This window comes from Mus caroli, chromosome 7 (assembly GCF_900094665.2).
Source record: "Mus caroli chromosome 7, CAROLI_EIJ_v1.1, whole genome shotgun sequence".
NCBI classification, from domain to species: Eukaryota; Metazoa; Chordata; class Mammalia; order Rodentia; family Muridae; genus Mus; species Mus caroli.
This window is the reverse complement of record NC_034576.1, coordinates 74,786,174-74,808,714: the sequence shown is the minus strand read 5'-3', so window position 1 is coordinate 74,808,714 and position 22,541 is coordinate 74,786,174. Positions and strand designations below refer to the sequence as shown.

General features: G+C 40.4%; 1 protein-coding gene across 3 annotated transcripts in view; it reads left to right on the top strand.

The window, feature by feature from the left end:
* The window catches only part of Mctp2 (multiple C2 and transmembrane domain containing 2), a 228,181-nt gene that overhangs the window by 87,314 nt on the left and 118,326 nt on the right, over positions 1–22,541 (top strand). For 2 of the 3 annotated variants that reach the window (XM_021166947.2, XM_029480148.1), the window contains exons 9-12: positions 6,034–6,198; positions 8,443–8,573; positions 17,607–17,793; positions 19,637–19,730. In XM_021166947.2, coding sequence (XP_021022606.1) covers positions 6,034–6,198; positions 8,443–8,573; positions 17,607–17,793; positions 19,637–19,730 — 577 coding nt within the window. Of the gene's footprint in view, positions 1–6,030; positions 6,199–8,442; positions 8,574–17,606; positions 17,794–19,636; positions 19,731–22,541 lie in introns of those variants that run through there. The other variant, XM_029480149.1, reaches the window with a different exon arrangement.

Sequence of the window (22,541 nt, the reverse complement as noted above, 5' to 3'; positions counted from 1 at the left end):
GCTATAGAAGAACTCAGACTGGGGAAGGCTAGTGAAATAATTTGGTGGGTCCCCTGTCTGTCTGTCTGACTGCTTTTCTGACCTAATCTCACCCAGGAAGAAGAGTGAGTTTAATGATTGCTTTGTCTGTTTGTAGTTAGGGTTAAAAAAAAATTCTACCCAAATGGTGGTGTCTCTCAACCAACTGTCTGGATAAATAGGTCTTACCGTACACATTTCTCTATGTAAACTCCCCATGCCTTATTGGTGTGTGCACCTGGAAGTAGTGTGAAGGGGTCCCTGATACACAAAGAAACATGTGGGGAGTCCAGGGCTCTGTGTGTTTCTGGGGACCTTCTGGTGAGCAGTGTGGTGTGCTTTTGGTTTGTTCACTTGCTCATTTTCATTTGCATGTGTCCTTCAATGTCTGCTCATAGTAACATGGTTGGACTATATGCTTTTGGGGGGGCTTGCAATTATTATATTCAGACTGCCAGATATATCTTTGCTCATAAATCAATCTGTCTGTCTGTCTGTCTGTCTCTCTCTCTCTTTCTCTGTTGTTTTAAATCTAGTGGATCTATGTATTTCTATTTTATTCTCTGAATATTATCTGTCATTTGACACTTTTCCTCTATTTTTTTGTTGTTGTTAACTCTTGGTGCTAGGAATAGAACTCCAGGTCTTAGGCTAAACACACGCCCTACCACTGAGCGCCACCCTTGCCCTCTCTCTATTTGTGGTCTGCTGTCTGTTAGTCTAGTTGTGGCGCTATATAGACTCATGCTGAGTGTCTCAACCCTGACCCTTCTGCTGCCTTTTAAGAAGCTGAGGTCAACTGCAATGGGCACAATGACTTCTGAGGTTTTCCCTGCTTTCTGAAAGCTGCAGCCACGTTCACGTCAGGCTGTCAACCCGCTAGAACTCTGTAAGCTTCTATGTGCTCTGGGGCAGAGTCAGGGCACCATCTTCCTAGGCATCTGATTATATCTGTCTCTTCAGTAGCATTAGAATCAGTCGTGTAAGTGTGAATTAGAAAACTGGAGAGTGTAGGATGAGTGAGTCTCCAGGGCCCAATCATAAGACCATCTCTTAGTCCTGCATGGGAGTAGGGAGGGGCCCAAGGTTGTGCACAGGGAAGCTTTTGAGAAGACTAGAGTGACTGAGTAAATGAGACATGGTAGCGTGGAAATGTGGCCATTCAAAATAATGGAGCTACCCAGAAACCACAGAGATCATATTAGGGTTCAAACAACTTGTTCCTAAATATAACTCCTGAACCAGTCACATTTGGAAATTGTTATAATTATTTTTAAAGTCTATTTTAAAACAGTTTTTGTCTTATAGATTTGAGACAAGTTTTTACCATGCAGCTGTAACTTAGAGCCTATTATATAGATGAAATTGGCCTCAAACATATACTGGTCAGCCTATCTCAGTCTCTTCCCTACCTCCCCACAAGGATTGAGATTATGGGCATGCACCACCATGCTCAGTTTAAATGCAATTTCTTCATTCCCTATTAATAATAGAAGATGTATTTTTCTTGTCCCAAATTTAGAGTCATTGACCACGTATAGTATTAGTCTATTTATCAAATCTTTTCTTAATTTAGTTTTTATATTCACATCTAAAACATGAGTGATATTTCCTTATAACTAAGATGAAATAAAGACAGTATTTTTATAACTCTAGACAAAGACTGTGTTTGTATCTTTGGAACTTTTGATACAGGCACATCTACAAATATAAATCTCATTTCCCATGTGCATGTATGTGTGGGAAACGTAGAAAGTTTTCTTTGTATCCTTAGTTGAGAATTTTATGTGGTTCTGGCAGCACTTAGGGCCCAGAATTGTCTTTGGATGATGTAAGGAGTTGCAGAGGCAGGGCTGTTCCAGAAACTGGTTCCCTGCATGTGTGGCTCTGCTTTCACTGTGCTGTAAAGCTGTTGACAGGAAGCAGTAGTTTTACATGTTGAAAACACTTGAAAGGAATATTTCAGTGAAGGCTTTTATAGATGGGGTGCTTTTCTTCAGCTTGGCAAAGGAATGGTCAACAGAGGTGGAGCCCCACTTTGCTAGTCAATTTTCAGACAGTGGTGATTGAATTTTTAATTTTTTTTCATGCATTTGCTTCTGTTGGCGACCTGTGTTGTCCCAAAGACTTTAGAACCATAATTGGTAGATAGAATGTGTTGGCAACTCCAGCCTATTATATTGCCATCACCTAAAAAATTAATGTATTGTATAGTATTATGCATAACCCTTGCCTATACGAGTTACTGCTTTTGATCATTATTCTTTATTTGTTTATTCTGTGTGATATTTGTGTGTTGCATGTAAGCATCTGTATGTGACGTGTGTGTGTGTGTGTGTGTGTGTGTGTGTGTGTGTGTCTGTGTGTGTCTGTGTGTCTGTGTGTCTGTGTGGAGGTCTGAAGAAACCCTTGGCTATCCTGCTATATCAGTCTCTGCCTTATTCCTTAGAATAGGGTGGTTCACTGAGTCTGGAGCTAATCTTTTGACCTAAACTGGCTAGCAATTTAGCTCCAGCCATTTTCCTTCCTCCATTTACATTTACACTGCTAGCCACTGAATACTCCTGGCCATGCCTATCTTTTTATACGGGTGCTGTGATGGGGAAGCCAAACTTCTATCTGTATGCTTGTAAAACGCAGGCTCTTAACCACTGAAACATGCCCCCCCCCCAACTCTCAGACCCTTATCCTCCTGTGTCTTTCATTACTATTTCTTCCCCCTTTTGATTCTTCTCTTTTGTTTTCTGGTGTCCATTTACACATTCCATTCTGGTGCTTGCAGGGAACAGTTGAATGTAGTCTTGCTGTTGATGGCCACAGACCTCCCTCCTACCTCCTAACATCGTAGTCAACCTTGATGGCACCAGGCTGCAGGTCATTATATAAACCCTGTATAAATGCATTCACTTGGAAAATCCACTGCTGTGTGGGAACCTTTTGAGATTCTGAAATGAATCTTGGCATCTCCTTGAAGTGAGCAGAAGTTCCCATACCATACAAACTCCTTTTCTTCTAGCTGAGCCTGGGTGTAGGGTTGTGGTGACTTAGAACCAAAGAAATCATTGGGGCGGGGGGTGGGGTGGGGTGGGGTTTCATCTGCATTAAAATCAGTACTCTTAATAAGCTGAGGATCACACCCTCTCTTTATTTTTCTGTTGATAATTGACGGATGCGCTTTCAATGGACATCACTTTTTCCTTCTAAGAGGAATGAGCGTAGCACATATGAAGTTGGGGCCCAGACACAGAGAGATGAATGGATCGCATAGAAATACTAAAAGGTTCTGATCCTTGGGGAGGAAGGAGGAAATAACAGAACCCCGATGCACTATATTTTATCCCTCCTGTCTAGGGAGGAATTAGGGTCAGGACCCAGAAACTTTGCTCTATCAGCTGGTGTTTGTTTCAGCTCAGGTGGGGTGGGTTTCCCCTTTGATGGGTCATTTCCTCCTCACCTATCATATTCCAGGCTGCATTAAGATGACAAATCTCCCTTATAGGCAGGGACAGAGACATGAAAATCCGAGTATTTGGCTAACTGAGTGAGTGCAGATGAGTTGATTTATCGTGGGGAGAGTGGAGACGTTTGAAGAACAGAATTGATTTCACAAACCTGGCTGTGCAGTAGAGCAAACACTGGATGCCTTTGTCTGTCTGTCCATTTGTCTGCCTGTCTGTCTGTTTCTCTGTCTCTGTCTCTGTCTCTCTCTCTTTCTTCAGGAAGGAATGCTGAGGAAAGTATAAAGAATATCTTTAGATCACATGCAAGTACATCGGTATGGGGTTTGCAAGCAAAACAGTTTTTTAAGGTCAAATGAGTAGAATAGTTGTTGTCCCAAGTTGTACTCTCTTTCCTATCTGTGAACTATGCAATAAATAATTCTCTTCTCCCACCCTGCCTTGGTGGGGGGCGGCGTTGGAGGGGCAGAAAAGAAAACTTGGCCAGTGAATGAGCAAGTCTATCAGATCAAACATGACTGCGTTAAATACTAAAATGTTCAAAGTCCGACTGAGATAGATAAAGGCTTTGATGGAAAGAGGATATTTCCCAGGGACATTACAAGCCATAATCCAGATGTTAGGCTGTAACACAACGAGTGTCCATGGATAGATCAGGAGCTTCAGCCAAGCCCTGCCTGATGCAGGCCTCAGCTTTGCCCTCCCATGCTGTTCTGCCATATGGAACCCATCTCCAGCCCCCTTAATAACCAGCTTTGGATTCCATTTTCACAGAGCTCACAGAGCTAAGTGGGGCTGCTTTATAGACAAGTTAGATAGAGGCCTTTCCAAGGTAAACATCCAATTTGAAATTAGGACATACTGCACTGCAAAATTATTTTAGGGCATATTTCATGGACACGCTGCCATTTTTCTTAGGCAATTGCCAGACTGTAGGATGCCCTTTGATCCTTTGTGGACATTACTCCCCGTTTTATAAAAGGGATTTTGAAATAGTTGCAGTGTTGAGGGAGGAATATATCTGTCGGAACTTTGAAGCATGGCCGTGGGACAGGTCATGCTTTAGCTCATTGGTTAGGAGTCAAACTTTTAAGAAGAAGAAGAAAAAGAAAAAAAAAACAGCAAAAGAGAGAATTACAGCAGGACTTATGAATCAAAATCTCATTTTTTCCTTTAAAGGCAGACGTTTCAACCTGTGAATTCAAAAAGCTATAAAAAGTGTAAGTGTGTATTCTGTGTGTGTATGTACATCTGTAGATTGAGGACGCACATAGATGCATGTCTGTGTTGTGTGCTGAGTTTGTGATGAGATTTTTAACAAAGTCATTTAATTTAAACTATCTTGTATCTCTTATTATTGAATATATTGTATAGAAGACCAAGTGTTCATTAGGAGTTAAGAGATAATCTTTGTCTTCTTGGAGAAGTGTTTCTCTCCTCTTTCCTGGATAATAGTTGGGAGTATATCATTCCGTAAAAGTAATTTTGTTTAACATTAAAACACAATTTTTAGCAAAAGACACAGAGTGGCACTGATCCATCATTTCTTGAGAATGATGGAATGACAGAGTTGGATCAAGTAAGCTCATATATTATTAATAGGGACCTGACTTACTACTGGTGTCTGAGTAAATTGGGGTCTAAATGACCACAAAAACAGAGTAAGTGGATGGTAGGAATGGCTACCCAGGGTTAGTAATGCATTGGTTTGTCCTGATGCTCAATTCCACTTACATTCTTCAGTCCAGGGATTCTTTCCTCTAAAGAAATATACATGCTCATTCCAATCCACGTATCAAGCAGAATTTGGAGATGAAATCTGACAACTAAATTCAGCACAGGGATCAGGTGGAAATCCTAACTCAAACAACTATGTTTGAAGAGACCACTGAGAAATGGGTGCAACGAGAGCCCCACAGGGTGCTGCCCAATGCTAAAGCCAGGGTGGTTTCTTTTGTTGAGTGTGGTGGTGCCATTTTGGTTCCATAGAAACAAATATGCATTTCTCACTAAAATGTTATAAGAAAACATGATGAAGCGGGGAATGGAATGAGATCAGTGGAAAATCGAATGTAGTGAATAAGGGCATGGAGGTTGGTTCTGCAGCTTATTCCATTTAATTTTCTGGGATCTGAAAATGTGCAAAATGGGGATTAGACAAAGTGCAGCCATCATCTTTATCATTTTGGAATAGATTTTCCCCTTCTGTCTATATTGTTTTGTCTCGTAGTGCTCTGTTTTCAAAAGTGCCTTTCTCCCCTTCAAACAGCCAAAGCCAAGTTCAAGGGGTTCTATGCTCATCAGAGTAGGAGCACAGACCACAGCCCAAGTCATGCTTTGCTGGCGTCCATCTTTTGTTTATAGTGGAAGCAACTTGCAGAACGGGGAGCATGGATTTGAAAAAAACAAAAAACAAAAAACCAAGGAACACTAATGCTTTTTCCCAGGCTGAAAAAGGAAGGGCTAGAATTCCTGTGAGTCTGTGTCTGTCAGACTCACTCTCAAGAGTAACCAACTATTTATTTATTTATTTATTTATTTATTTATTTATTTATAGTCCTCCTTGATCCGCAACCTACGCCTCTCAGAGTCCCTTAGGAAGAACCAACTCTGGAATGGGATTATAAGTATAACTCTCTTGGAAGGAAAGAATGTCTCAGGAGGGAACATGACAGAGATGTTTGTCCAGTTAAAACTGGGAGAGCAGAGGTACAAAAGCAAGGTAAGTTCTGCTAATTCCACAAGGGAGAACATCATCAATAAAGATGAAACCTCTCCCCACTCTATATTTCTCAAGAGTGGAGCCAACTCATGTTATCCTTCCCTCTAGGCATGTTAAGCATCCCAGAAAACAAGGCAATAGTCTAGATGCGCTGAACTACAGTGGCTATTGCTTAGTGTAATTCGTTTTCACTTGTATTTCAGAGATAGGGGAAGCTTATCCACTCACGGTGCTGCACACATGACATGTTCAGTTTGAGAATAAGCAGCATAGGCTTTGTAGATAGCAGCAAAAGGGTAGATGGGTATTCCCCAAAGCTCTAAAAGAAAGCAGCTTTCTACTTGAGAACATTAAATTGTTGGAGAGAAGTCAAAATCGTTTCAAAACTGTACGTTCTATTTTATTTTTCCCTTGTTTGTCTGAACACCAAAACTAGATCTGATATTTCTGGGTTTGCTGATTTTTGTTGTCTTCTTTTTGGTTTTTGTTTAAAAACTGATGACAACAACAACAACAATAATATCCAACTGCATAAAAACTAAAAAAAATAACAGGTTATTTTTTTAACTGTTTTATAAAAATAAATTGTTTGATCCTGCCAATACAACCTCTATATAGTTCTTAATTTTAGTACTTTGGTGTGGATTGAATTAAAAAAAAATCATCATTTTCCAACCATGGCAATACATTATTATCTTTTATATAACTATTATGTAACTATCAGATAGAAATAGTTGACATGTTTTGTGAGTTAATGGGGGGGTAGGGTAATTGAAAGGTATGCCATTTTTGAGCAGCCACATTAAACCTCCTAGAAGGTCTGGAGAGTGAGTGCAAGACCACTCTCTTTGCATTAGGGTTTCCTGGTACCCAGGAAGCAGCTGAGTGGATATAGATGACTTAGAAAGGAGACAGGAATGCAAGAAAGAGGCTGTGTGCTGCCCCCAAACTTCAGTGCAAAAAACCATCCAACATTAGACAGCCTTTACTCCGAGGCACATAGTGAACAAAAGCATATAAAATTAATTAGCTAATTAATTAATTAATTAATTAAAGTGTAAATCGGCACGAGAGGGATCTGTGCAGAAAATCATCTCAAGCAGATAATTTCAGGCAGAGCCTGCCACGGAGTCTATGGGAATGATCACGTCCCTTTCCTGAATAGTCTTTAACTAGTCATGGTCAGGCTAAGGATCTGTGGAAAGCTCATTTATCCCCGTGAACATTTAGATAATGTGTAGAGTTAGATCAGTGTCTGGCATGTTCCCTATGGGAAAGACTACATTGAATTTGTGTTTCTATGACATCTTTTTCCTCCTTGGAATCCAAGCTCTGTTATCTGATATGATTAAAATGGTATAAAAACCCCAGGTGAAATGTGTTTATATGACAGGACAGGAGCAGAGGAGTGTGGGAGCTGCTTACCCATTCTGCTGGTTTTCTTTTTTGCATAGAAACAGTTGGTGCTGATTTAAGTGTTGGTCTGGTTTTGCATAGAAGTAGTTGGTGCTGATTTAAGTGTTGGTCTGTAGCCTTAAGGCCAGACCAAGTCACCAATGCTTGAAATATTTATTCACAAAATCATCTCCTTAAAAGAAAGAAAAATGGAGATGCCACCAAAGAAGCCACCCCATAGGCAATTTGGTCACACTTAGAAAACACAGGAACATGGGTGTGATTTTTCAAAAATTCTAGTTAATGTTTCAAGTATGGAAAAATAAAATTTTCTAGTTTTCTCCTTGTCATAGTGTTGGGAATTAGTATCTTTGGGCTGAAAAATAGACAGATATATGTTATAACATAGTATAGAGTTCCTACTTAATGTATCAAGGAGATTTTAATTGAGCCTACAAAGCGTTCATTTATCTGATGCTTAGGCCTGGTCTAATATACATCAACACAAGCATCACTTGCATTTTACTCAGTTAATGCTATCTTCTGTAGGAATGAGCACTTGTAGGCTTTTCATTCCCTGCATGTTTGTGTGGATTTTATAGTTCCTTATGCTAGTCTTTTTAACTTGATGGAAAAACTGCTGCTTATGGGGTGATTTAAAAGAGTAGTCATATTTTGCTAACTTGAGTCCATGAGAGTCCCTTCTATTCCAGTAGTTAAGTATATCTTGCTAAGAGACCAGTCTCATCATGGTGACTTCCCGCCCTGTAGACATAACATGAATGTGTAGCTGCTATAGCCATGACCTACCTTCTGAGAAAGTAAATCCTGTAACTGCATGTTTTCTAGACACTGTGTAAGAGTGCAAATCCGCAGTGGCAGGAACAGTTTGACTTTCACTACTTCTCTGACAGGATGGGCATTTTGGACATTGAAGTGTGGGGAAAGGACAGCAAAAAGCATGAGGAGCGACTGGGCACGTGAGTCACTCTGTTACTATTGGGGTGGGGATTCCTGATTGCACAGGACTAGCTCGGAAAGAATACCTTATCTGTTTGGGTTAAGAGTGGACACCCACATCCTACTTCTAAGAAGCCAGTAAGAAGCTGGGCAGCCACTTAATGTGGAAGGGCTGTTAATCAATTTTCTAATTGGTAAATGCTATCCAGTATTTATCGTAGGCTTTAAACATAATAAAACAGAGCTCACGTTCATTTATACGGAGCTCATTTCAGGAACCCCTGATGAGAATAATATACTCAACGGTTAGAGTGCTTGCAAACTGCTATCGTATTTGTATTCAGATCTCACAGATACTTGCACATCTTACATGATTCATCTCTGTATTCCAAATAAGACATTATAATGTAAAAGCTATGCAAGTGGTTGTTAGATCCCTAAATGTCTTCATGTGGTTACTATGAGCATATTCTTTAAAGTAAACATTTTATCCAAGGTTGGTCTAATCCACCTATAGACCCTATTCATTCAAAGGGTTCACCCTAGTTTCTGAGTCTGGAAATCTCCCTAGAAAGTTATGTGCTGACTTAGACCACTGGGGTGTATTTGTAAACACATCCATGATTTCACATTAGTTTTACAAAGCAATAAAAGAAGAAGGTGAGTTGTCCTCCATGGTAGAAAAATTTCAGTGTCCTTGCTGGATTTTGTGACAAACTATCATAGAATCGGAAGCAGCCAAAGCTATTCTGTTGTTGATTTGTTTACTTTGGACTCTTAACAGCTCCATTGAGTTGGTCACCCATGGGGAACAGATTATAGCATCAGAATTATAGTTTCTTCCAGGATTGTAGCAAGGAATACAATAAAACCACAAGACCATGCCTGCCTTGTAATAAGCACAAAGGAAATGTGCTGGCAGAAATTCACCTCACCTCTGATTTCCGACAGTAGAGCCCCTCAAGCTAGGGAGAGCAAGTTGTCCTTGGACTTAAAAACGGTGAATTCCAGAGCTAGGATTTGGGGTTTTAAGGATCCCATCTTTTATCAAAGCATTCCCTTTTGTTCACCCCATAGATGAGTAATTTGTATATAAATCTTAAATGAGGAACACAAATGTTTAAAAAGGATGCCAACAGCTATTGGTTGTCATCTTCCATCCTGGAGCCGGAACTCTAAGGCTGTGTGCTGAGCCACAGCTGATGCATCAGAGAGTGGCTTTCACATCTCCTATGGAGCCAGTACACCTTGATATTTGAAATCCTAGCCAAGGACAAGGGCTTATTACTCAAAACTAAAGATCAAAATAACTTATCTGCTCTAACCCATTCATTTTATAGTGGGGGTGGGGAACTGCAAAGAGAACAGTAAGAAGTTCAGAGGGAGACATGGCATGAGGCCAGTTAAGCAGTCTTCAGAGAATGGCCTTTCTCTCTGCAGTTCTTTATGCAAGGTGTGGAACCCTGCAATGCAATGCCCTTCTTGCTACCTGTATCTCACCATTCCCAAGGTAGCTGTAAGGGGGAACTTAGAACCCCCCGATTTCCTCCCTTCTTTCTCAGCAAGCTAACCTGCTACATGGTATTCCCTGACACTAGTAGCAGACTGGCTCTTATCTACCTGATACCCATTATACCCCACGGTTATAAGGAGAAAGGATGTGTCGCTATACACAATGTCTACTTTCCAATATGTACTGCCAAGTATCCACTGAGACTATGGCAGGGCAATCTACTTTGTACCCTGCACCTTCTTTGGGGTGGGCTTTGCCTTTCAAGTCTTCTGTGTATACTCAGCTTCCTTGTCCGGTAGGCAGCGCTCACTGCAAAGTCCACCGGGCCAACTGGCTGCATTGCATAGCAAGCTGGGTCATGTCATCTAACCCAGATCCAGAAGTTGTAGGCTAGTGTTTGACAGTCTTTTCACGTCGAGTTACTAGTCTGCTCTTGCTTTTTCTCTCCCCTGATTACACAGGGGAACTGGGATGGCACAGTCATTTCCCAGTCCCTCTAACATCCTCAGCTCTCTGACATGCCAGAGCTCTGACAGTATCAAGGGCAGTAGGATCAGAAAGTCAGGACAAAGGCTAAGTTAGGAAACTCAGAGAACTCTGTGTCCTAAAGTGTTATCTGCAGTGGGCATTTGGGTCTCCAGTGATGAATGGCCCATAGTTATTTTAGTAGGTGCAAATAATAAAGCCTTGAACATCTCATGTCACTGCATTGTCACGTTTCCGGCGCGTAGTAGGAAATGCTTTACCAAATGAGCGGCTTCTCACAGACAGAAAATAACTGAAGATGTCCTGTATGGCCTGTGTTTGGTCGTTTGAGCATTCATTTATTATTTTAGCAATTTCCTGTTTGTAACTGAGATGCCTACCTGTCTGCTGATCATTCTGACCTTCCTCTTTATGGATTGGGAAGGACGGTTGTTTCTTTTTTGGGTATCCTTTTCCTTTTTCCCATCTTGCAATGCAAAAAAAAAAAAAAAAAAAAAAAAAACCAAAAAAGTATCTCTTGGGAGACCCAGCTCTGTACAGCATCGCCTTGCAGTGAACAGCACATAGAATACTCCTTTTAGGCTTAATGTATCTATGATGTCCTGCTATTTTGTAACTCTAATACTTAGGTGGATATGGAGGGAGGATCATGAGTTTGAGTTGAGCCTGGGCTACACCACCAAACTCTGTCTTGTAAACAAAACAAACAAACCTCTATACTAGCATACAATTATCTCTGGCAAGTTACTTGTGGGATGTTTCTTATGAGTTCCCTTTTCCAAAATTTCAATTTAAAAAATTACTTAGCTATGTATGTGTGTGTGTGTGTGTGTGTGTGTGTGTGTGTGTGTGTATGTGGAGAGAGAGAGAGAGACAGAGACAGAGACAGAGACAGAGAGACAGAGACAGAGAGACAGAGAGAGAGAGAGACAGAGAGAAGTCATTCATGTGGCGGTCAGAGGACAAGATCAGGAGCTGAATCTTTCCTTCCACCATGGGTTCACAGGCTCAAACTCAGATCATAAGGCTTGTGCAACAAGTACCTTCAAAGTTCCTGTACCTATTGAGCCACCTCACCACCCCAAAATCTCAACATTTTTATCCCTCACAGTTTTCTTGCTTTGTAGTGTCATCCTAAAGCTTAGCTATTCCTACTTCAACTATTCAAAACTGGAAGACTCCCAAGCTGGGGTAATAAATGCTCATTGTCTCCTAAGGCCTACTTTCTATTTTATTTTGGAGAACACAGTCATGTTAATACTTTGAAACCCCTGGAAGGGAATTCTCTTTGGTGAAGCCTTCCATTGTCAGTAGTTTGATATGGGGAAAAAAACAACACACTGGGGAGAGCAAGGGTTACTATGGCAATGAACCCACTGGGTGTCTGACTGTTTTGTTATAAAATAGGGTCCATGGCTAACATTCAAGTAAGAAACTGTAGCAATATCCATTGACATTGTCTACAGTGAGCATTATATTACTGTTAATAATTGTCTAATTTTTCTGTATGGCAAGTATAGCTTTCCATAATATTTAAATGAAAATTATTTTATTCAGGTAAGTTAGCTGTAATCAGTAAAAGTCACTATGTTTTTTTTTCCAAAACATAGATCTTATTATTAAAGTTTCTTTTTATAAGTGAATGGTGTGCATGTTCAAGAATATTTACTGACTAAGAGGAAAAGTACCATATCACATTTACAGATGGTAGCCTTCACTCATAGGAACTAGGCTCACACAAACAACAGCAATCTTTAGAGTGACTTTCTGCATCAGTGTTCTGAGGCTCTCTGGAGTCTGACTCCTCCTCTGCCACAGCACATACACCCACAGGTTTTACCGAACCTTCAGGTAACTTCAAAAATAGGGTAAATGGACCCTCAACTATGCATATGCTTTCGGAAGAGCCGGCCTCTCTTGAAGACATGCTGCCTAACTCATTGTCTTTTATTGGCAAAGCAACTATAAAAAGAAGCCATCAGAACCCGAGGCAGGGAGAATGAACTTTCACAGAAAGGAAGACATAAGTCCAACAGTAACCAGTCCCAGCTATGTGTGCATCCGTTACCATAAAACTAACAATGCAAGCAAGTGACAAAATGCAGGAATCCTATCACTGGCCCCCAGCACAGATTTAGTTGTCAATGTTATGCCCAGCTTTTATTTGTGTGCCGAGGATCTCAAGTCTTCCTGCTTGAATGACAAGCATTTTATCCACCCAGCCATCCTCCAACCTCTGTTGTTAATGAAAGGAAAAACAAAAGTATGAAGAACAGATGAATATAAATTATCCATGTTGCACTGTTCCAAAGAAATCATTTTCTTAATGAATACACTTCATTCCAGGGCTCTTGGTGGGACTCTGTTTCATAGGGTATTCTAAACTTAGTTTGCAAAGGTTGAGAACGAGATTTCATCCTCCTGTTTTGATCTGCCACACAGTTATGCCTCGGTCCCAGATGGTGTCTTAAAGTGGCTCTGACAACCTACTGGTTTATTAGTGGCTTTGAGGCAGTGAACAATCCAGGCTGGAATATTTCTCTGGACAAATTGCAGCCCACGTCGTTGATCTGGTTTTACAGCTAGGCTTGACACATTCACCATTCCTTCCTGTTCGCCCACTTCCTCAGCCTGGGAGATTTACAGCTTTTCAAACTACAGCACTCTTTCCTGCCCCTTGCATTTAAGTTAAAAGCTGACCAGAATGTAATATAAAACATGGAATTATGGTAATGAGGAAGAGGTTAAAAGCTATCACGGCAAGTCAGAGTTGGGCCGGTTTGGCTGACTGATATGGTAAAATTATGTGTTGAATTAAAACATTAAAATGTTGTGGGATTAATGGAGAAAGACAAGAACAGGAGGTCAAAAACAATGCTAAGTCAGCACTTTAACAGCCTGTGGAGAGAAAAGGAAGCTTTCATAAATGTCTGTTGCAGGGGAAAAATAATAAAAGTAATTTAGTCTCTGTTTCCTTCAGGTAAGTAGAACTGTGGAATTCTCAGATCTAGGAAATCCATTTATTTTGGTTGTTTTCTATAAGGGGAAAAATGAAGGCTGCAAAATAATTAACCAAAGAGACAGGTTTTATTGTTTGAGATTTGGGGTGTGTGTAGTCTTTCTTACCCACTGGCAATGATTTGTTTGACCATTCCAGTTTTTGTAAAAAATATTTTCTTCAGTTACATTTCAAATGTTATCCCAAAAGTAATACCCTCCTCCTGACCTGCTCCCCAACCCAACCACTCCTGCTTCCTGGTCCTGGCATTCCCCTGTACTGGGGCATATAATCTTTACAAGACCAAGGGCCTCTCCTTTTACCAATACAGACACCTTTTGAGTGTTAGGCAGGCTTCAAAGCAGTGATGGTTCATTACCAAATAACAGAGGTGAATCTCCTGCCCTTTAGCACTAAATTTTGAGCATCTGCAATGGGCATACCATTGGTATGAAGGTTGTGGATCCCAGAAACCATACACATGAACTTGGGCATCTGATAAAAGTGGACAGAGTTCTGGGAACAGGGTGGTGTATAAAGAGATTGGTAGAATCCAGAGCAGGAGAGACAAGGCTGGAGTGATAGTGCAGTGGGCCCGGTAGCTTGCCAGGCAAGCATGATGAGTTCAAATCCAGTAACCCAGGTAAAACCAGAAGCATAGTGTGAGTAGCTGCAGTCCCAGCACTGCAATAGGGAGGTAGAGGTGAGAACATCCCTAGGATCCAGTCAACTTAGTAAATGCCACAGGAAAACAACAAAGAAAGTCTGTCTGAACCAGGGTAGGAGGTGAGGACCAACAACAAAAGCTGTCTTCTGATCTCCACATGTATCCTGTGGTACACATTCTTAGGAAGTGAGCATAAATACAGGCAGGTATGTACTCGGGATGAGCTTCTTGGTTATGTAGAAACTTGATGGGGGCGGGGGGGGGCTGATAATGGCTCCTGATGACATTGGTGGATAGAGCAGGGAACATAGCCATGGAAACCCCTGTCAAGTGGATGAACACAATGGCTTCTCTCTAGATTTGCATACACGTGTGATTGTTTGCCTTTGAATTGTACCAGTATTCCTGTCAACTCGATTTGCTAGGATCTGAAACTAGAATGGGCATTTTCTGGATCCCCATGGATCCTAGGGGTTGAATCTGCTGATTGCCCAAAGAGTCATTAACCTTGCACAAAGAATAAACCCCATACCCTGATGACAGCAATATTTCCTTAATGCTCACTAATCAGGTTTCTTATTTGGGAGGTCTGAGTGATTACACTTCATCTAGTTTCTTACAGCAGAGCAATTTTATAATAGTGTTTCTCTATGTAATTTTATTAACAAACAGATCATTATGTAATTTGGCCCAGCTTCACAGGCTATAGTGAGATTAAAAAAATATTTTAAATTTGTCTCTGATATCTTTATTGATGAATTTGTGTTACCTTCAAGCATTCTTGGCAATTAAAATTACTTCTGATGGTATAATTTACCACAGCTAAAGCAATAGCATTTCTCTACACCAAGACTGACAAATAGAATCTAGGATTCAAAACCCATTCATTTTTTTGAGTAAGTAAAGCTTTATTAGTAAGCAATGCCATATATATATATATATATATACATATATATATACATATATCTGTTATATTGTATATAATATATTGTATATGCTAGTTATATTGTATAGATATATTAGTTATACTGTAGCTTTTGTGTTATAAGGAAAAAGTTGAGAAGTTGCAGTAAAGCCAGTGATCCACCAACCACAACACCTTTTGCTTCATCACAGTGTTCTCCATGTCAGAGTATTCTGGGTTCTGCCCGTTATAGGTTGACCAGCTAACCCCATGACCTTCCCGTAACAGGTAGAAAGGTTGATATTGTATTCTTCTTATAGCTGCTACAGGTCAGTCTTGCATCTCCCTATAACAGGTAGCAGGGGAAAAGAAAGAAAGCACAGAGAAACTTAGAAAAATATCAAAAGCTTCTGTTGAGCTTCAGTAGGGAAAAACAAAATTAATCAAAATTATTTTGTATATTCTCTGAGACGAGTGCAGTGCAGGAATGGGGATGAAAATGTTCAAGGTGTAATGTATAAAGTTTTCAAAGAATTCATAAAGTTATTTAAACAAATCAAAAGGTTCTCAACTTGTCTTTTCAAGATTTTGAGTAATATAGGCATTTTAAATTAACTGTTAAAATTAAATTTGTTACCTCTAGAAGAGCTTGGATTTGCTTTGTAAGTAAAGAGCAGATGCATTACCTCTCAGAATGAGCTGGCAGAGAAAGCCTTCCCAAGTCTTTGGCAGATTTTACATAGTAGCAGATATAACTAGGAATTTGTAACCATGCAACACCTTCAGCAATGGCAGTTTTACTACATGAATAAATAGACAGTTTGATTAATCTAGAAAAAAATGTGTTCCCCCTTCCAAACTAGTATCCTTAACAATGTAGAACATGACTCAAGTATACATGTGTACACACTCCTCTTATATGAAGAATATGGAAGTGTGCAGATTTTTAAAGATGCATAAAACACTTGATATTTCCTTCTTTATTAAAAAATTGATTTCTCATTTATTTGCTTATGAACTAAAACTCTAAGATGCCCCTCCCTTCAGTGTAGTAGTACATTTTATTTCATAGGGGCTTCTTATTGCTGTAGAAAATATTATTTCAGTTCAAAACACAGAAGCCAAAATATATTTGTATTACAATTTACCTCTAGTAGAAATATTTGTGAATTTATTATAGCTAAAATAACCAATAACCCCTTTTATAATTGGGGTTCACTTTATATAAATAGCAAATAAAAGCCTATACATGTTTAATTTTAGTTTTAATATGTGAATTTTGGTCCTGTATTTAAAAGCAGGAGTAGACTGGTAATTTACTTCTTTCTATTTTAAGTGTGAGGGAGACCACAGTTGTGCTAATTTATTACACTGGAAGAATTTTGTCTTTGTATCTGTGTGGCTCCAAATTGCCATTGCTTTCCTTACTGTACATACGATTACTTATCTCTAGTTTTCTGCTAACACAGGAAGTCCCTTGAAAAGTTAATACAAAAGTCTGCTTTAGCTTGTTGTGAGAGAGAGTGCTTCTTTTCTTTCCAAAAGTCTTGAATATTCATCATATTCATACTTGTACAGAGTCTCTGAGAATTGTATAAAATAATTAACTCTCGGTGCTTCTATAGCCTGCCTCCCTTTCCCCCTAGTGCATTCCTGGGTTCTCCACCCACCTGTCTTCTTAAACTTAGACTGTAGAGTCCTGAGTTTTTCAGTGTTAGAACAAACAAATGCCTGGGCACCTAAGTGCCCCTCCCCCCCTCTGGAGGGTTTGCTTCTGTGTTTCCATGTGTTTGAGGTTTTCAGCAGCTCTACACCATTGGCTCTTAAGAGGCAGAAACCCTGCAATTTACAGCAGATGGGTACAGCCCTTCCTGGCACTGCGGCAGAGATGGGATCAATCAACAACACTTCATGCTCCATTTGTCCACAAGGAACTCACCTGGGGAAGCCTGCCTATTAGGAAACCCCCTCAATGTGTTTCTGTAACTAAACATTTGCCAGTTGGCCTCCGTCAACTGGGAAGAAAATTGTTTCTGCATTCCCTCTTTCCCCAGACGTGGTTGTCTTGACTTTTCTCTTTCTGAGGGTGAACTTCTGATCTCTTACTTAGGGCAGGGAAGACACAGGGGAAACAATATTGTGATGCTTGCTTACACTTCATGTTACTCTTATCCCTAACTCTTGATTATACTGTCATTTTATGAGGCTTATTTGGCAAAGACCTAACATCGTTTTTTGTTCCTTATCATACTTTGTCATTGCCCTTTCTTTTCATTTTCTTTAATGAAAGTGAGCACTTAGTTTAGAGCACATTAGGATGAGAGACTACCCTGGGACAAGGGAGCTCTGGCAAGCTTCCTTGATCAATAACCTGTGTCCAGAGTCAAGTTTGGGGCTGAGGAAATATGTATGAAACGGGGGCTTTGGAAGTTCACCATGGCCTTGAATTAATCTCTGCTTTCTGCGTCTCCTGAACTGTGCCTAGGTGTAAAGTAGATATCTCCGCGCTCCCACTGAAGCAGGACAATTGCTTGGAGCTGCCTCTGGAGAGCTGCCAGGGGGCTCTCCTCATGTTGATCACCCTGACCCCATGTACTGGAGTCTCCATCTCTGATCTCTGTGTCTGCCCTTTCGAGGATCCTGGTGAAAGACAGCAGATTTCCCAGCGATATGTGAGTGCGTTACATCATCTTCCTAACCATTCCCTGTCTCTCTGTCCGGTAACTTGCACTGTTACCTTGAAACCAAGTCTATGCATTGGAATAAAAAGGACCAAGAGAGGTCACTGTTGCAAGTTTAATTCCCTGTCTCATAAAACGAGACCATAGGGGTTAATTTACTGCTAAGATGGTTAAAGGAAACTTGGAGTTTGCCTTGCTGCAAATTTCAAAAACAAAACACAACGACAACCTAAACAACAAAATTCAGTGTTTGAAAGTTGCTGTAGGATACTGAGATTCTCTAGGCAGACTAGGTTAGCCTGTCTGTGGCTATGAATGGAAATTTGAACAGAAAGAAGTTCGTGAGAGGCAATTTTCAAAGTCACTTTAAATGCTCTGCATGTTTCCTATAGAAGCATTTAGTAGGGTTAGGGAGGCCCCGAGCCTAGATAAAGCAGGAGATACATAGGAAGGACTTTATTCTGTGATGTCACCTTAATGGTGACATCAGTGTATGATTGTCTCTCAATACTGCCATGTATAAGGCTTGCTTCATATTTAAAAACAATGTTTGTGGCATCATAATGGCTGCTTTGAAGAAGGTCTTAGGATTTGAGGCTACCAGGATAGTGGATATCCTACTTTCCCCAGTGAGGCAGCATTTGTATGAGAGAGAAAGAGTACACTCACTTTATATATAGCCTATGCTAGCCTAGAATTGACTGTGTAACCCAGGGTTGCTCCATATTCCAATCTTCCCAGTTCAGTCTCAACACTGGGATCACGGGTGTGCATGTTCACCACCCTGGCAGAGTAGCAATCTATAGAAAGCATTTCTACCCCCTTTACATTATATAAATATTCATTTCAGAAGCTTCCATATAGCTCAAAAACCTAGCTAGTTGGTTTGTGTAGGGTAAATATAAACAGAGAAGAGCATTTTCAATAGTTCTGAAAACTGACCCACATGAGATTAGGCTAAACATATTTAATACTAAACTTCTATTTTACCCTCACATGCCCAAATAGCGAGGGCTATTACCATTGTCTCTTGAGTTACTCACTAGAGCCTGCTTAAATAGCTCTTAGCTATTTAATAGTCTTGAAGGTTTGGAAGCTGCATTTTCTTTTCCAATAAGTGCCTCCTGTAGGCATGAGAACTGGTACTTGCTTATCCCTGATATTATGGGTATTTTTACGGATGCTGTGTACTCAGAGACATCCAAACACTGCTGTGTCTGCTTCAGAATCACGAGTAGCTGCAGTAAATGTCCTTGATCTATGAATCCTGCTAATTAAAGACTAAAAGAAATGTGACTACTGGGTGGTAGCAGAAGCCCATTACCTCATTTAGTGAACGGAACAGGTTGAATCATAGATCGGAAGTCTCCATCTCTTTCCATCCCTTATTTTTTTCTTTTGGTAGTGAGCATTTACTATGGGATGAGGGTTAGTCCCATGGTATCCATAAAGTTTATAAAATAACAGAGTCAGCTTGGTATTGCCTTTAAAGGTGATTTAAATGTTGCATTTATGATAAGAGGCAGGGGAGAATGAAATTCCACCCACACATGTTCCCTATGGGATATCTATGCTAGCACCAGGGGGCGGTGTTAAAAGCAGATTGTGAGCGTTTCTAATTTGTTTATTTTGAGGCTGCAGTTAATTAATTCTCAGTTAATTTTCCTCTAATCTGGCTGTGCTACATGCCTAATGGCCCTGGTGCTTGACATGAGACAGCTCTGCAACTCTCATAAGAATTTTTTGAGTAAGGAGAAGATATATCGAAAGCATATTTCCGGGGGGAACTTCAAGGTACGTGCACGCTGGTGCTTAACTTCCTTTGTCCCCACAGGCCTTCCAGAACTCTCTGAAGGATGTGAAGGACGTGGGGATTCTACAGGTGAAGGTGCTGAAGGCCTCGGACCTCCTGGCCGCTGATTTCTCAGGTAAACAACACAAGGCCTTTCGTTCACTTTTGTTTTCCTGGCTTCTCTTACTTCAGAGTGAGCTTCCGGCAAAGCAAGACATCTAATAAGTAGAAATAACCATCCCATCCCATTGAATAAAGTAATAGGAGGAAAAGCACACCTGGGAGCAATTGTCTTCTCACAATGCGCACTTGGCACGAAATAAACTCTGCTCAAATAATTTTACTCAGGCGCATTCATGTAGCAGTTCATTGGAGAGTCCCAAGATTCACGGATCAATAGCCTCCCCGGTTTGCGCTTTTGTCCTTATACCTGGCTGTACCTGGCATGGCTGCAGACCCTCTAATGGCTCTTGCCCGCTCACAGTGCGCCGCAGGCTCACTTTGCTGGTGAGCACTGCAGTTCTTTGTTAACAGGCAGTGCCGGGTCCTGGTTGGTCTGAGCATCACTGTGTTAGTGACTTGAGTTAAGGACCAAGAGCAGCTTCCCACTTTTAATTAGGCTTTCGGAGCACTCCCTGGTGCTTTGTGTTCAAGGCTTTTAGAGGGAGGTCTGAGTGGTCCTTCTTTGTGCTGCAGTGGGGCTCTTTAGCACATAGGGTATTCTAGACATGGTGAAGCCCAGTCAATCACTTCCCACCCATCATCACATTATACCAAAGGCAAGTGAATGGCTAGTGGTGTTTAATCTCCTGGACTTAGTAGGTAGTCTGAGCTTCCTGATATGGGTGGTGGGAACAGAACCTGGGTCCTCTCGAAGAGCAGAAAGTGCTCAATTCCTGAACCGTTTCTCTAGCTCCACATGAAGTTTTCATAAGCAGAAAACGCACAAGATCACATTTTAAGAAGCTTAAACTTGACGGGAATTTTCAATCTTAAGCACACTCTATGTCAACAATTTTGGAAAGTAGGAACTTAATTTTAAGAAGTTTACATCCTGTCATAGACAATGAGAAGAAAGGAATACTATAAACTTATATGAGGGATTTATCTCCATCCCAAGAATGTCACAGTGAATAGGTTTTAAGATGTGTTTTTAGGAGCTACTAAAAGATAGCAATTTTAAGTCTTAAAGATGGACTACTCAAAACACTGTGTTTTTTACAGGTGTACATGTGTATAGTGTGTATTTGCATGTATGTGGTTGCATTTCTGCACATGGGTGCATGTGCATGCCTGCTCCCCCCCCCCCCCCCCGTGTGTGTGTGTGTGTGTGTGTGTGTGTGTGTGTGTGTGTGCATAGTCTGGAGCTTGACATGGGACATCATTCTTAATTGCTAGCCACCTCAGATTCTGAGGCAGGATCCATTGCTGAGCTCCAACATGACGATTTCGGCAAGTCTGGCTGGGCAGCTTACATAGGGACTCCCTGTTTCTGCCTCCCTCGTGTTTAGATTGCCCACCAGTTTTTACATGGTTTCTGGGGATCCAGACCCTCATCCTCACTCTTGTGCAGTAGCTCTTCATTGACTGAACCATCTTCTCAGCCCTCAAATGAATACTTGTAAAGTTCACTAGTGGTATTGAAAATGTGAATGGTGTCATTAAATAAGAAACTCTCCTATTTGTGGCTTGAGAAAACACTCCCTGTTTCCTTTATGACCTTTTGAGTGCCCCTTTTTACTCATGAATTATTTTAGATTAGTAGGCAAAGGGATGGGTTTCATTACAGCATTATTATGCCTGCCATTGGGTCATGTGTGCCTTTGACAATATTTAACGTGTGCCTTTGGCATTCTTGATTTTGCCATCACTGAAGCGTGCTTTGTGTAATCAAGACATTTCCCAAAATGGATTCTTTTTACTTCTCAGTGTTCAGCTACAAGTCTGAGTCCATATTTGTTATTGTCTAAAGAAAAGTGTTAAGCCTAAAAACTCACTCAAGCTTTTGAACAACAGACTGTTTTTAAAACTTCTTTCTGCATTTGTAGATTTTGATCCCTAGCAGCTATGGATAATACATCCATGGTCTTGTTGTTTGTAAGGTCTTGCTTACAGTGATGTCAAACTGAAAACAGTGTATGCAACAATCTGTCTCTCCTGTTATTTGATGCTCATCAGGTCCCTGAAATTATTGTACATGGTAGGTCTTTCAGGTCATTAAACATTATCCAAAGAGCACTTTGGCTAGTTAAACAAATAGGGATTTAAACCTAATGTGAGTCTTTGTAAATATCAAGAGGTAATGAGAAAGCATTTTTATAAAATGTTAATTAGTAAGGAGATACTATTTTGCTTTTTAAAAAATATTCAACGTAGTGGGTCATGTTAGAATGATGATAGAATCAAACAGAGTGAAGAGAGCAGCAATATTGAGAGTTTTGACTAAACATTCTCATGGTTTCTTTCTCTGTATTATTGATGAGCAAATTTTAACTATCCAAAATTGAGGCAAAGTGACTTGTCATTAGATAAATGTACACTTAGACTATATGAATCTTTGCTTTCAGAATTAAATTATTAGTCTGTTCTATATGAAAAGGAATGGATTTCAGTTATAGAGAAGGGGTACAGTCAATATTTAAAAGATGTCAGCAACAAAGATATACAGTGGAAACACAAGTATTATTGCCATTATGATAATGATTATTAGTTACCATTTTGGGTAATATAGAATAGACCAAGTAAACAACAGCATCCCTTCATCATGGGTCAGAAGATTCGCTCAGTGTCAACAGTGTGAAGAGAAGTGGAGAAGGGAACTGTGTATACTTTATGCCAAGTATTAGCTGGTCAACAAAAGCTGTTGACATGTGATAGGTGCCGAGAGAGGGAGGGAGGGAGGGAGAGAGAGAGAGAGAGAGAGAGAGAGAGAGAGAGAGAGAGAGAG